Source organism: Musca autumnalis, unplaced genomic scaffold (assembly GCF_047663935.1).
Source record: "Musca autumnalis isolate F117 unplaced genomic scaffold, ASM4766393v1 scaffold_2, whole genome shotgun sequence".
In the NCBI taxonomy this organism is placed as follows: domain Eukaryota; kingdom Metazoa; phylum Arthropoda; class Insecta; order Diptera; family Muscidae; genus Musca; species Musca autumnalis.
In genome coordinates this window covers 92,599,102-92,614,220 of record NW_027411755.1, presented here as the reverse complement: position 1 = coordinate 92,614,220, position 15,119 = coordinate 92,599,102, and the positions used below count along the sequence as shown (strand labels likewise).

General features: G+C 32.9%; 2 protein-coding genes across 30 annotated transcripts in view; one reads left to right on the top strand and one right to left on the bottom strand.

Annotated features, from left to right (window-relative positions):
- Positions 1-15,119, bottom strand: part of Mondo (MLX interacting protein mondo) — a 101,555-nt gene that overhangs the window by 15,823 nt on the left and 70,613 nt on the right. For all 29 annotated transcript variants that reach the window (XM_073968313.1, XM_073968336.1, XM_073968319.1 and 26 more), the window contains exon 5: positions 14,044-14,160. In XM_073968313.1, coding sequence (XP_073824414.1) covers positions 14,044-14,160 — 117 coding nt within the window. The remainder of the gene's footprint in view (positions 1-14,043; positions 14,161-15,119) is intronic.
- On the top strand, positions 819-14,045 carry Gr39a (Gustatory receptor 39a). The gene is made up of 5 exons (XM_073970131.1): positions 819-1,127; positions 1,598-1,660; positions 11,521-11,583; positions 13,717-13,806; positions 13,875-14,045. Exons 1-5 carry the CDS (start codon positions 819-821, stop codon positions 13,968-13,970), a joined length of 621 nt encoding a protein of 206 aa, XP_073826232.1. The 3' UTR covers positions 13,971-14,045.

Here is a 15,119-nt window from a genome sequence, read left to right as displayed (position 1 = left end):
AAAAAACAACAAATTTCCTTGGACTTTATTTACTATAAATTACCCTTTGCTTCTTCCTATTAAGGGTTTCTTATTAATTAATTAAACTTTTCTTTAACATTTCTTTTCTTTACTGTAATTCCATTAAAGCAATGAGTTGTGTTCAGTTTATTCTGCACATTTGATAACTTCACATTGATTGTCATGAACAAGTGAAAGGACATTGCTAGTACAAGAACAGCAATAGGAGAATGACGTGTGACATAGACATATTCTACAAGTTACTAAAATACATGGGTTTTATTGCCGTGCATTATGACTCCGACAATCTCGTGTATTTAGTGAAAGGAAATATCATTTATTATATCTACCACTTTATCGTTCAGCTCGCTATATTCGGTTCATTTATTGCCACATATCAGAATCGAAAAGCAATTTTAATTGGTGATTTCGTTAATACCGAACATTATTTTAACTACCTGGCAATGCAAAGCACATTTGTATCACATGCCGTATTAAGATTCTGGTTAATAGCTAATCAACATAATAATCTGCGAATATTGGAATTGTGTAGAAAGTGGAATCAGAACTATTTAATGGCCGACACATGTTCACTTCCCGATTATAGCAGGAGTTTGTTGATGACATTTATTGCCTCTGTAATCATACATTTCGGCAACTTGATAATTATGTTGTATATACAGGGAGAAGGACCTAATGGATCTTTTCTATTAATATGGTCAACCTTCACATATTGCTGGCTGACAATTACCTTGATTTCATACGTCTATATTTTCATAGTAATGACAATTTCGAAAATATTAAAATGGATCGGAGCTATGTTTGAGCTTATTTTGCTACAGCAAAATGTACAATTGGGCGATAACGATTTGAGAAAACTCGAGGATTTATTTAATTTATACGACGACATAAGTTATACTATATTTCACGATGTGAATAGTATCTATGGTGTTGCAATAGTTTTCAGTACAATCACCCTAATCAATGAATCCATATGGGATATTTATGAATTGGCAATATCAAATTCGGAAACGAATAACTTTGACCAAATACAATCGTTTATGTGGATGATACCAATTTGTATATTTTTGTTTGTTGGTCTTTTAAACAACAACATAACTGAAGAAGTAAGTAAACGTTAGTGAACGTAAGTTTTTAGAAAGTATGTTTTTTCAAGCAATTATATATTTTTTTGATTTTACAATTTATCCAATGATTTCGAGAAAAATGCGAAAATCTAAAACCAACTAGTATGGCTGACCCACGGCTGTAGGTGTATAGAAATCACAAGAGAAATAAACCAAACAATTTACTGTGTAGAACTAAGTCTGGGCCCACACTAGAGCGATTTTATTGAAAAATTTCATGAAATTATGCGTCCCTAGATCGAGTTCCATACTAGAGTAATATCATAAAATTGCTGCAGTGAAACTCGATCTTAGAACAGATAATTTCATGAAATTTTATCAATAAAATAACTCTAGTTGGGACTACTCTGGACTGGGACTAAGGATTTCTTTTTTTATTCGAAAAAAATATAAACAAACAACCGACTACTACATATTATTTTACTTACAGAATGTCGTTTTTATTTCAGGCGAAGAAAACAGTGACAATATTGGCTCGGTACTCCCGAACAAATACTGGCGCTGACAAAATGGTATGTATAATTTTGTGAGAAACGATATGTATTTCAAAGACTTAAAAAATTTTTTATTTTATAAAACTACTGATCCAACGAAGTCCAAAAGCAGATATCAGCATAGTATACCCGCAAAAAATTCTTACTAATAATGGGTTTTTTAGTACTCTTTTGGTAGTCGTAACTACTTATAAAAGCCCCTACTAACCCATTATTTTAACAAGGACATGTCACACTGATTTAAAGTTATTCTATGACCACTAGAATAACAAAATATTCAGTGGCCACTAGAAGTTGGAAAATAAGCTAAACAAATTAGATTTTTAGAACAGTTGAGGTGGAATTTGTTTTCAATTTCAACACACTTTATATTTTTATTTTATTTCGCTCTCTGCTGGATTTGATCCTGCGAACTTCTGATTTGTAGACGAACACGCTACACACTCGGCCACGCGTACAAACATTAAGAGTTGTTTAAACGTTAAGATGTGCAACACCATCTGTTCTTTATTTTGTCAACAAAAAGCTCGCGTGCTCGGACACACACGCTATGTGCAACTGTACTCATAACTTAGTAAGGAGTAATATAAGTAGTTATTTTTGTTTACATTATTTTTTAATTGGTTACATAATAACTAACGGATCCGAATGAAAGAATACCTAAAATTCAAGTGGATGGTGAATGAAAAATCATACGAATTATTAAGCAGAGATCATCAACAGAACTTAAAAAAGTATTAGTCCCGATAAACCCATAAAAATCTTTCGGGTGCCATGGATACCCATACACAAATATTGGCAAATCTTAGGAAAACAATAATTTTTTTATATCAGTGGAAATAGCATTACATGAGGTAGTACAAACTATAGAGAAAACCTTCGAAAAGAATATGTATACACTAGAATGGTTTTAAAAAAAATCGATGTCGGATTTTTTAGGTGGGTGCCACCTTAAGTGTTTAGTTTTGTTAGATTTTAAGATTGCCAAAGTTTGACTACAATCGGAATATGTTAACAAGTGCCACTGGGGCCTTAAAGTTTCCATGGGACCTATATACATATAGCTAATATTAAACTACGAGCAGATTTTCACAATTTTTGTAAGATTATTTTTTGCAACAATACATGTGGCCTGTAGAGCGATTTCGTAAAAATTCGCCTTTAGTCCTATACAAATTACTATGGAAACTTCGAGGCCCCAGGGGTACGTCTTAATTTGTACAATTTTTTTGTAGGATTCGTTTTTTAGCAACAACACTGAACTGGTAAAAACTGTTCATTAAAAAACTAGATATGCTACCTTTACTTTATCAAAATGTTAAGAGGATTGAAAACTAAATTAAATACACTGCACCGCGGTTATCTACCTCTCTGCTTAACTGCTTTTCCCGTTTAATTGCCTCACAACCCAAAGTTTTTTTTTCATATAAATGAGTTTAAACTATCCCGGTTAACTACTTTTCTTTTCTCTTTATTTTGTCCAAAGGAAACATTTAATAATACTTTTATCGGTTTATTACCCCCACTGCTGTATTTCTGAATTGTATTACCTGAATTGTGATGAAGGTGCCCAGTGCTATGTTATGCTCACTGATGACTAGACACCGGAATTTTATGCAGCCCCTATTTTTGGTCCGATTCATGTCAAATTTTGAGACTGGGCATATTTTTGGGTTCTGATTACATTGCAATCGAAACATATGACATATGCAAAATTATGCAAAATGCATAAATTTTTGCATATGCAAAATTTATGCATTTTACATATTTTCTTATGCAACAAATATTTCAATAATAGGTACAAAAATGTTTGTGTGTACAATTTTTCTGTTTAAAATTCTCTTCAGACAAGTCAATAAAATAGAAAAATGTATAACCAATGCCACAACCTTCAAAATACCGAAAATCGGGAGGTATCGCTCTATGGGGGCTATATGAAGGCCTGAATCTAAACCGAAAAATTTTAGGTGGAAAGTTTTTTACCCCTAAGGAAGACTTAATACCAAATTTAAGCCATTTCGGAGGGATATTGAGGCCACAACCTTCAAAATACCTGAAATCCGGAGGTACCGTTCTATGGGGGCTATATGAAGACATGGACCTATACCGACAAATTTCAGGTGGAAAGTTTTATACCCACAGCGATAATAAAATTCTAACTTTCAGTCATTTCGGTGGGATATTGAGGCCACAACCTTCAAAATACCGAAAATCGGGAGGTACCATTCTATGGGGGCTATATGACGTGGACCTATATCGAGAAATTTCAAGTGGAAAGTTTTATACCTCCAAGGAAGACTTAATACCAAATTTCAGCCATTTCGGAGGAATAGTGAGGCCACAACCTTCAAAATACCAGAAATCCGGAGGTACCGTTCTATGGGGGCTATATGAAGACGTGAACCTATACCGAGGAATTTAAGGTGGGGTGTTTTATACCCCCCAACGAACATTAAATACCAAATTTCAGTCATTTCGGTGGGATATTGAGGCCACAACCTTCAAAATTTCGGAAATTGGGAGGTACCGTTCTATGGGGGCTATATGAAGTCGTGGACCTATGCCGACAAATTTCAGGTGGGGTGTTTTATACCCCCAATGAAGACTAAATACCAATTTTCAGTCATTTCGGTGGAATATTGAGGCTACAACTTTCAAAATACCGAATATCGGTAGGTACCGTTCTATGGGGGCTATATGAAGACGAGGACCTATGCGGACAGATTTCAGTTGTAAAGTTGCATACCCCTTACGAAGACTTAATACCAAATTTCTGCCATTTCGGTGGGATATTTAGACCACAAATCCTTGAATATATTTTTGCATATGGTTTTGCATATGCTCATTTTATGCAGATATGTACAAATATGTCAAAATATGCACGATATGCAGAATATGCAAAATATGCAAAAATTTCTGGGCCTAATTCGTTTTATTTTGTAATAAAACGAGTTTCTGTCTAATCAGATTTTCTCTACGACCATCCTAACCATATATGCATTTGCATAGGATTCCGCTGTCTACTGATGACTAAATTCCTTATTGGTTAAATAATATAACATATATATTTTTAGACTTGAAATGAACTATTCTACTATACACAGTTTTGGTTTTTTTTTGACTAATTGTTGTATTTTTTAGTAAGTTTGAGATGAGACTTTTATATCTACCCATATAAGGTAGCTATGCGGGATTTTCGTAACTACCTTCCCGCACAACTGACTCATTTTTTGAGAGGTAGTTAAGCGGGGTTCAGTGCAGTCTGTATCTTAAGAGTATTTATTGTGATTTTAAAGTTATTCACTGAAACCTGGCTCAAACCAGACTTTAAATATACCGTTATAATTTCCAAGTATGTATATAGAAATGATAGGATATGAAAAGTTGGAGGAGGCGTTTTGATAGCAGTTCATAGCTCAGTTTTCCTCTGAATTGGTTGATATATCCAGAAATCCTAATTATTTATTTATTTGCGTGAAATTAAAAATTCCTTGGTAATACTTGGTACTACATCCCACCTAACTCAAACGGTCTCGTCGTCTCTTTCTAGTAATAATGTTTTAATGAGCATGGGCGATTTTAATCTGCCGAATACTTCTTGGGTCTCTGGGGATAATAGATTAGATTACGTACCATCAGTTAACACTTCTGAAATGGAACCTTTCTGCGATTTGATTTCCGGCCAATGCTTATATCACATTAATCATATAATAAATGATAAAAATCGCCTTTTAGATTCATTCTTGTGCTTTTCACTTAATGTATCACTAAGTAGATGCCCTCCACTTGTTATGCCGGAAGATAAATTTCATCATACACTGTCAATTTTTCTTGAATTACAAAGTACCCATACTGTATTCAAGCACACTAAGAACATTACATATAGATATAATTATCGTAAACCTGATATCTAAAAGTTAAAATCTCTGTTAAACAATACTAGCTGGACTGTTTCACAGTTCTATAACAGAATTAATTATGTTATCTCCAAGTCTATACCAATGTCAAAGTGTCGCGAACAAGGTCCTTCATGGTTTTCTCCAGTTAATTCCAAAAGAAAGGTTCGCAATTTTCCTAGTTTTATGAAATATGGTAGCAGTGAATCGTTTGATGAACAAGAAATTTCTAATATGTTTGTTGACTTTTTTCAATCTTCATATACCCTTAGAAGCTTAGACGGTCAGTACAAATATATGATTGATAAACTAAACCACTTGCCTCAAATAGTATTATCTGAAGACAAAGTATTAGCTGGTTTATAATCTATACGAATATCAAACATACCCGGTCCTGATGGTATTCTCTATTGCATTCTTAAATCGTGTGTATATGAATTCTATTTACCTCTCACAAAATTATTTAACTATTCCTTGAACAAGATTTATTTTCCTTTACTCTGGAGGTCAAGTTATATTAGTCCTCTTCACAAGGCTGGTAATTGAAGCTTAATTGATAATTACTGGTGTATTGCAAAGTTGAGTGCTATACCGAAACTTTTTGAACTATTGATTCATTTCACAAAAGCGGTAGTTTCGCCTTATCAACATGGGTTTTTGAAAATTGAATTGTCTTGAATTTCTTTGTCATATTCACAATGGTTTTATCAAAAAACATCAGACTGATGTAATATATACGGATTTTAGTAAAGCATTTGATACGGTAGCATTTACTTTATAAATTAGATGTTATGGGATTCCCATCATCACTCTTATCTTGGTTATCTTCATATTTAGAAAGTCGAACACAAAAAGTGTTATTTAATGATTTCTGTCCAGAGACATAGCAGTGTATTCAGTAGTTCCCCAAGATAGTCATCTTGGCCCACTCCTTTTTGTCTTATATCTTAACGATCTTCCACAGGCGATACGATTTTCGAACATTTTGATGTATGGTGATGATGTAAATCTGTTTTCTCAAATAAATTCCATAAATCAATCTTCTAATTTCTAATGCGATTTATATTCTCTAACGAATTGGTGTTCTGCAAATGGAATGATCCTAAACCTTAAAAAATGCAAAAAGTTATCATTTTTCCGTTCACAACAAATTCAATCTGATTATTTTATTGGTTCATAACATGAAAATGTTGAATCATTTGTTGACCTGGGTATTATCCTAGAACATAAACTACGCTTTCACTTACACATAGAGGCATGTGTTAACAAAGCCAAATCATTATTAGGTTTCATAAAACGTTGGTATAAAGAATTTGATGATCCATATGTTACCAAACGTTTATTTGTGAGTTTAGTCCGTCCAGTTTTAGAATTTGGTTGCGTTTTATGGAGTCCATTTTATAAATGCCACTCTGATAAAATTGAGTATGTTGAAATTCAATTTCTGCTGTTTGCTCTGCGTGGATTACGTTGGGACGTTGATGTTAATAGATAATAGAATAAAGAAGACGGTTTATGATAAGGGCGCTATTCATAATAAAAGTGATTCGTGGTCTGATTGATTCGCCATTTTCAGTCGGTGAAATAAACTTCAATGTTCCCTCACGTTTAACACATACTTCCTCCCTATAAAGTTATCGCTAGTGAAAACTAATTATAAAGCAAGTAACCCACTAAGATCTTTATGTGAAATATATAATAACATTTTTGATACTGTAGATCTAACCAGTCCAACACATGTAATAAAAAAATGTTATCTTACGCATGTAATATTTTGAACAGCAGGTTGCCAGAAGTATTATTATTAGAAGTATTATTTAGTCCTATTATAATTTTATAGGGTAATTTTATTATATATATTGTTATTTTTGTAATTATCTTATTAACTTCCCGTAATCTGAATTAATTTCTCGTTAGAGTCGAGCTTAATGACCAATGATGCAAGTGAAAAAGGAAAGCCGACTATTCGAACCCATGTGACATGTTTCGCCTTTGGTAGAGGCTCTTCAGACATACCGGCTGTGGAGAGGCTTCGCTATCATCTAACTTTTCCTTTTTCAAATGCAATTCGTTTTTTACATCGCTGAATATTTGTTCAATCATTGTATGGCTTTCATGACAAACGCTTAGCGTAGTCTTTGAAAGTTATGAGTTTGGCTCTGAATACTAATACGCCGTGACAACAATTTTTTCCATGTGTTTTTTAAGGACGTGGGTTCAAACCCCAGGCTGGCTCAAGCTGATTTTTATTTTAAATTTGCCTATTAGGGTGAAGATCATTTTTTATTTAATCTTTACTGGCATCTTTTCTAAAACCCCTCTTACAGAACTGTAGAATTATCCAGTGCTTTATCCAGCGGTTTCTTTTTTCTTATTATTGCAAATCTTTAATTAATTCAACTTCCTGAGCCCAGTTAATCAATGTATCTACAACTCCCAATGCGGAAACAGTAGTAAATTTGTAACAGTAAATATGCCTACTAGCGAGGTTGTTGATTAATTAGAAATAAATCTTAATTGAATTTTTAAATATATATTGTCGGCTGATGAAAACTCAGTAGCTGCAATTTTAAACCACTACTTTCCCGCCATAGTCTGGTCTATGATATGTACGCGCTCCCAATGAATGGGGAGGTGGCCCTCTCGGTCGGCAGGGGCGGGTGTGAAAGACGTGGGACCGAACGCAAAAACATTAACCTATCGCCATAAAATTTCATGTATATATCATATTTGGATCAAATGAACAAATTTAGGGGGTGGTCGTTTTTTTGTGCCGCCCTAACATCTAAGCTAAATTTTTAATAAGTAATCAACCTTATTCTGAATATTCCATGGGAGCGATGTCCCATGGGATCAAATTTTCCCATTCCCACAATATTCCTATTCTGAACGAAGTGGGAGGAGCAAAAATTGGGAGAAGAAATTTCGAAATTCGGAACTAGTTACATCAAACTATTATTGCATACTTTAGGGAGCTGTAATTTTTTTACACACTTGCATTGAATGCCCAGTTTTTGAATTAGGTAAGTAAGTACACACACAATTCACCTAATGCAACAACCGTACATTCATTTAATGTGTGGTGTTGTTGTATTCTAATACATTTGCATGCGTTTTTAATTATTAGGCAAACATACCTCTTGTAAATGAAATTATACGAACTTTTTTAAGTTTGTTACGAATTTAAAAATTGTATGTTGATGTCCATTCGGAATTATTTGAGTTAGGGGTTAACAAGTATGTATATCGCAGTTTTTACTTATTCCTAAGTTAAATACGACAAACTGGAATATTGGTATATTGTTAAGCCTAATCGGTATTATGAATGCATTTGTATAAAAAAAAAACACAAATATCAGTTTTTAAAAATTATTTTTGCAAAAAAAAAAAAGTAATAGAATTGTTAATAGATAGATCATTTGTGTACCTTTAAAATAATAATAGTAGTGTTATTTTTCGGTGCAACGTAAAGTTTACGATAACGATTTTTTTCTAACTGCTATACCTAACTAACGACGGAACTTACACAAATATTCAACTTCCTACCACAACAACGCTCTCTGACCGTCCGTATTATCCAAATGCGTTATGATGGAAATTCCGTTTAAACACACAAAACCGTGACAAAAATTTATTTAAATGTTTCAATTCATAGAAACAAATCTTTTCGCTTTAAAATAAATTACATTTTATGATAAAAAATATTTTAAAACCATTCGGTTGAAATAATGTTATTACATGAATCGTTATATCAGGACTCGAACAGATTTTCAATACAATGTTAGTCATCTGATAAAAAACTCGAAGGTTATATTATGAAAACGAAAAAAATAGTAGTAAAGTTAAAATTTTTAGTATAGACATTTTCCAATATATTTTTATCAAAAAAATTGTATTTTTAACCCAAGAAGTCCATACTAGGAATGACGACGATTTTCCTTCGATATTTTATGGATCTAAGACGCTACAAATTACAACAATTGTCGTAGTATATAATTTTCCATCATATAAGAATATGCAAAATCTGAGGTCTACTAATGACATACATATTTTACAATACAGTTAGCATGTTTTTATTAAGCAAACACATGCAGTTTATAAATATTTGCAATAACTTTGTCATGTAAATGTGTTAAAAGCAATAAATCGACCTACTTTTTTGAAAAAAAAATGAAATTATTGAATATTTTAAACTCCTGTTTGCTAGGGAGATTTTTCCCACAAAAAGACACCAAATTCTCCCACAATTATATAATTTTATCCCATGGAAAAAAATTTCCAATTCAAACTTCATTCAGAATGAGGAGAGATGGGACATAAGCTCCCACAAAATTTTATTCAGAATACGAAAATGTGGGAATGGGAAAAAATCGCATCTCCCACGCGTTCGGTATAGGGCTGAATATAAATTCTATGACAAATTCTCTTGAAATAAGTTATTCGAACAATTTCTTATAAGGGTCAAAAGAATCAACATTTATTTTGATGCATTAGTTCCTAGTTGATTGTTTTTGTTTTAATTAAATACTAAAACAAACGGTCGCATGTACTATTTTACCTATGTTCTTAACCACTAAACAAACAAAAGGGAATATTAAAAATTGAGTAGTACAATTAATTAAATTAATATCATTGATTGAACTTTTAATTCGAGTGCCATTGGGGCATTACACAAACAGCAAGAGTTAGTCAACAGCGTTTGGTATTACGCTCAGTATTTCTGTTGTAGTCATTCATAGTTTTCATCCTTATGGATAATTCATTGAAAATTCTTTTCACATTTGTGCGTTTACTGGGCATTATGCCCGCAGAATACAGCAAAGAAAAGCACAAACTTATCAGAACAAAAAAATATCTCAACTATATGTTTCGTGTAACCGTTTTCATGTTAATCATAAGCGAAATATTAACAATTTTCGTCTGTACATCTGCCATAAATAATTATTTTGATTTTTATAAAGGCAGCAAAACGAGTAGTAGCCTAACGGTATTACAACTTTTGCAGTGCGGCTTAAGTCAACTAAGTTTCAATGCAATATTTTATACATTTCGTGTTGAAAACGTTGATACGTTTAATAAAATTCTAATCGTCTACAATAGAAAATTTGCCAATACCGAGAGAAAGAGACGATCTGCTGAAAATAAAATTAAGTTACAGTGTTCGATATATCTGACATTGGTGTTAATATTTTGCCTAAATGTCATAGTGTTCGGTTCAAATAGGGATCTTATGTCTCCGGACATGAGTGTGTGCAATATTATACTGACGTGTGCAAATTTCATTTATTCGTCGACCTACCTCTGTTGCCTGGCATGTTTGCTGCAAATGTTAAACACGCTTTTGAAATCCTACAATGACACTTTAAAGATCAAAGTAAAAATGTGTAATGCCTCAAACGAAATTGTAACCATTTTGGAAGAACGCAACAAATTATTGAAACTGTGTTCGGCGAATCTTAATGCTCAATATGGTTTGGCTATGTTAATACAGTCGCTATACGTGTTAATTTGTATATCGTCATTTATATTTCTTACTACGGTCACAGTAAATGTTCATTACATTGATATACGCACTTTGGTTTTCATGGTGCTTCTGCCGATTACACTGTATTCTTGGCCGCCAATTATTATCTATAGCTCGGTGTTGTGGGTGAATAACGTAGACAAAGAGGTAAAAAATATTATACTTTGTAGAAAACAGGCTTAGAGTAAGATGGTGACAAGATTATACAGTATAATCCCGATAATTCGTGATAAAAAGGAATGTCATGTTTGTAGATTTTTTTTCGATCTATCCATTTCCAATAAAATTTTTAATGACTAAGATATAACGTTTATTCCATTTATGTATTAAATCGACAAAATTTAAGTTATAGACTTCACATGTTTTGATATTTGGCAGAGTAGTTTATAAGCTTATATCTGAATTTCGTTGTACAATTGTTATTCTAATGTTTTTTTTTTAAACATCATTAATTACAGGCTAAGAAAACAGCAACCATTTTATCAAAAGTATTCTTAAAGAATAGCCGAGTTAATAAAGTTGTAAGTTACATTCCATTCTATAACAAACATTACTATTTTCATACACTTTTTGCCGTGGCAATCCTTGGCAACTTTTGTATCTTGAAAAATTGTGATTTAATTTTAGAACCCACAAAAAAAGTGTTTCGTTTAGGGCAAATCGCACATCACACACGTAACCAAAATTTCGAATCTCACCCATTGATCAAAAAGGGATCTCATTAAAGCACCATCGGGCACAATCTCAATTAAAGTCTAAATATTGTGCTTGTATTGTGTTGAAAAGCAACAATGGCACACGGTGTTGCCTATAGTATACAACTTTTAATTATATTTTAATTATACCGTAGCGTTTCATTTTTCCTCGGGTTTTTAAAGTTTTATAAAATTTTAAATTTTCTGAAAAAAAATTAGAAAATTAAAATTTTTATAGTTTATTTATTGGGGTTTGACCTTATTTAAAAGATGGTAAGTTAGAAAATCGATCAAATTAATTTTTTGTATGTCGATAAATGACCATCCTATAGCACTATGAAAACCTGGTTTAATGAATTCAATCGTGGCCCACACTCGCTAAAAAATTAAGGTCGTAGGGTCGTTGTGCCAGAAAAAAATTAAGGCGTGCTCGAACGGATAATGAAAGATCGCCAATTTGAAAACCGTGAGACAGAGGCATCCTTGGGCATTTGTTCCACCAACTAACATTTGATATTGCATGAACACCTGCTCGCAAAAATTTGATTTTTCTCGTTAGATCCAGTGCAATTTGGCAATCGCTCAAAAAAGACTCTTGTCGATTTGCGCAAAGAATTTGTGAATAAATCGATTGCTGTGCTTCAAACGACGTTTTTAAGATCGTCACAGTCGACGAATCTTGGATTGATGTGATTGTCACTAAGTGGGTTAATATTAAAACTAAAACAAAACACAATAACTAACCCATAAAGGGTTAATTTTTCGCCCACGTTGTCCTTTTTTCCTCCCGAAGCTATTCTGATTTAAACCAAATACTTTTTTCAACGTTAAAAATGTTGACCAATAAAATGCCCCGTTTTACCTATAGTACACCTGGGCATATACAAAAACCCGCTATGCGAGTATATATCCATGTCTATGTCGCAGACACATCTCCCAACAAGAGTTATGTACCACCACCATTAATGACACATTCTTTATCATCGAACGAAGATAAATCCTGGGTGAATCCAAAATTTTAAATTACAAGAATTAAGTAACTTAAAAAAATTCTAAAATAGTTAATAGTGAAGATTTTTGTTTATTAAGGTCATGTTTGGCCAAAAAATGTTGAATATTAGGGACATTATACATAAAATAAATTTCACTGCCTTCTGCATATCTGGCTTCTGCACATTTCTCATACACGTTTTTATACCCTCCACCATAGGACAGTGGTATATTAAGTTTGTCACTACGTTTGTAACTACTCGAAATAATGATTGTAGACCCCACAAACTATATATATTCCTGATCAGCGTGCAATTCTACATCGATATAGCCATGTCCGTCCGTCTGTCCGTCTGTGGAAATCACTCTAGCTTCCGAACGGATTGACGTAGGATGAAATTTTGGGAAAATCTATTATATGTACGTAGGACTTTTGGTATTGAAAGCGGGCTATGTAGGTCCACGCTTTCGTATAGCCCCCATATAACGCCCCATATAAAGTACGCGTCATTTTAATATATTTTGAATGTATTAGTCCCATTTGACAACAGAATCGGTTGTAACTTTGTATTTTGTGTTTCCAGAGGCTAAGAAACATTTCTACCATAAAACGTTTATATAGGTCCACATTTTGATATAGCCCCATAGGACGATATCTCCCGATTATCGGTATTTTGAAGGTTTTGGCCTCATTATCACACCGAGATGGCTGAAATTTGGTATTTAGTGTTCGTTGGGGGTATGAAACTTTCCCCCAGAAATTTGTAGGTATAGGTCCACGCCATCATATAGCCCCCATAGAACGGTACTTTCCGATTTTCGGTATTTTGAAGGTTGTGGCCACATTAATCCACCGAAATGACTGAAATTGTGGTGGAGGGTATAAAAAGTTCGGCCCGACCGAACTTAACACTTTTATTACTTGTTATATTGTTAAAAACATACATTTTTTATTTTATTTATTTCTAGATTGATAAATTCCTTTTAAAAAATCTGAGACAAAAACCTATTTTAACGGCCTACGGTTTCTTCTCATTAGACAGAAGTGCACTATTTAAGGTTAGTTCCAACTTTAATTATAAAACTAAACAAAATTGTTCACAATTACCTAACATTTCTTCTTTCAGCTATTTACTACAGTTTTCACATATATGGTTGTTTTGGTACAGTTTAAAGAATTGGAAAGCAGTACAAAGGATCTTCACCAGAAGGGCAGTAGTTAATCAATCGAAGAGCATTTCAATGTCAATAATACAAAGTTTTTATTGTTGCTGTTCTAAAATATATAATACTTACAACATCGTACATCAAACTTCCCGTCACCTTTGATTTATAATTTCTCCTCCATTTTCTGTATTCAGCTTTTATAACGGCTAATTGACGTTTCCAATACTTGCCTTCAAGTACGACACTCTGAAAAGAAAAAATAATAAATATATAAAATCAAAAAAAAAATTAATTAAAATAAAAAATAATTAATTAATTAAACCTGGCTTAAACCCTAAAAATTTTGATTACAAAAAAGGAAATTAAGTAAGCTTTATAAAATGGGAAATAAAACAATAAAATCGGCAAAAAATAAGTAAATGAGTTATGTAATTTTGTGTACATAAACTATTTGGTTTTTTATGAATATTTTGTATTTCTTAACATGGGAACGTCAGTGTGTATGATGATTAGTATACAGGTATGTTCTGAGACACACTTCACCTCTTACTTTACGCCTCAAGCATTTTGCTCACCCGATTTACTACTATTTTTGCGATATTCTTGGGGCTAAGATTCATTAGGGAATTTAAAAAGAGGAGTACACCCTAGTCCTTCCATCAAATACTGTGAAAAAAGCGTGAACGGGGTGTATAAAATGCTTGAGGCGTGAAGTGAGAGGTGAAGTGTGTCTCAGAACAGGCCCGATAATTTTTTCTTTATTTATTAACCATCATACACACTGTGGAACTATATGTATAGAAATACAAAATATTAATAAAAAAAGACCTAACAATTTAAATACAAAAATTGCATAACTCATCTATGTTTAATCAATTTTATTTTTTCTCCATTTTCGAAAAAAAGGGTTTAGAATATATGAGCCTGACCAAATTATATCTTTTGACATCAGGGTCTCAAGTCTTTGGGGACCGTAACTGGAAAAGAGCAAGTAATGGGAAAAACGCCGAGACCCGTGCTTTCTCTTTTTGGCTTTCTATCGTGCTGCGGTGTCAGAATATGGTAGTTTGCCATGACTCATAAAATTACGCACAGTGATAAGTAGTTTTTCAGTACTAAAAAGTTTTTCAATTTTTAACACTTTTGCCCATTTTGAGTTCCCTTACACCAAAACACAGCACATTTATTATGGGAGTCGTTCACAT

Bases quoted from the DNA above. Each gene is read 5' to 3' on its own strand.
- Gr39a (XM_073970131.1), top strand. From the start codon at position 819: ATGTTTGAGCTTATTTTGCTACAGCAAAATGTACAATTGGGCGATAAC. The intron at 1,128-1,597 runs GTAAGTAAACGT...TTTTTATTTCAG, and splicing joins ACAACAACATAACTGAAGAA to GCGAAGAAAACAGTGACAAT. The intron at 1,661-11,520 runs GTATGTATAATT...CATTAATTACAG, and splicing joins ATACTGGCGCTGACAAAATG to GCTAAGAAAACAGCAACCAT.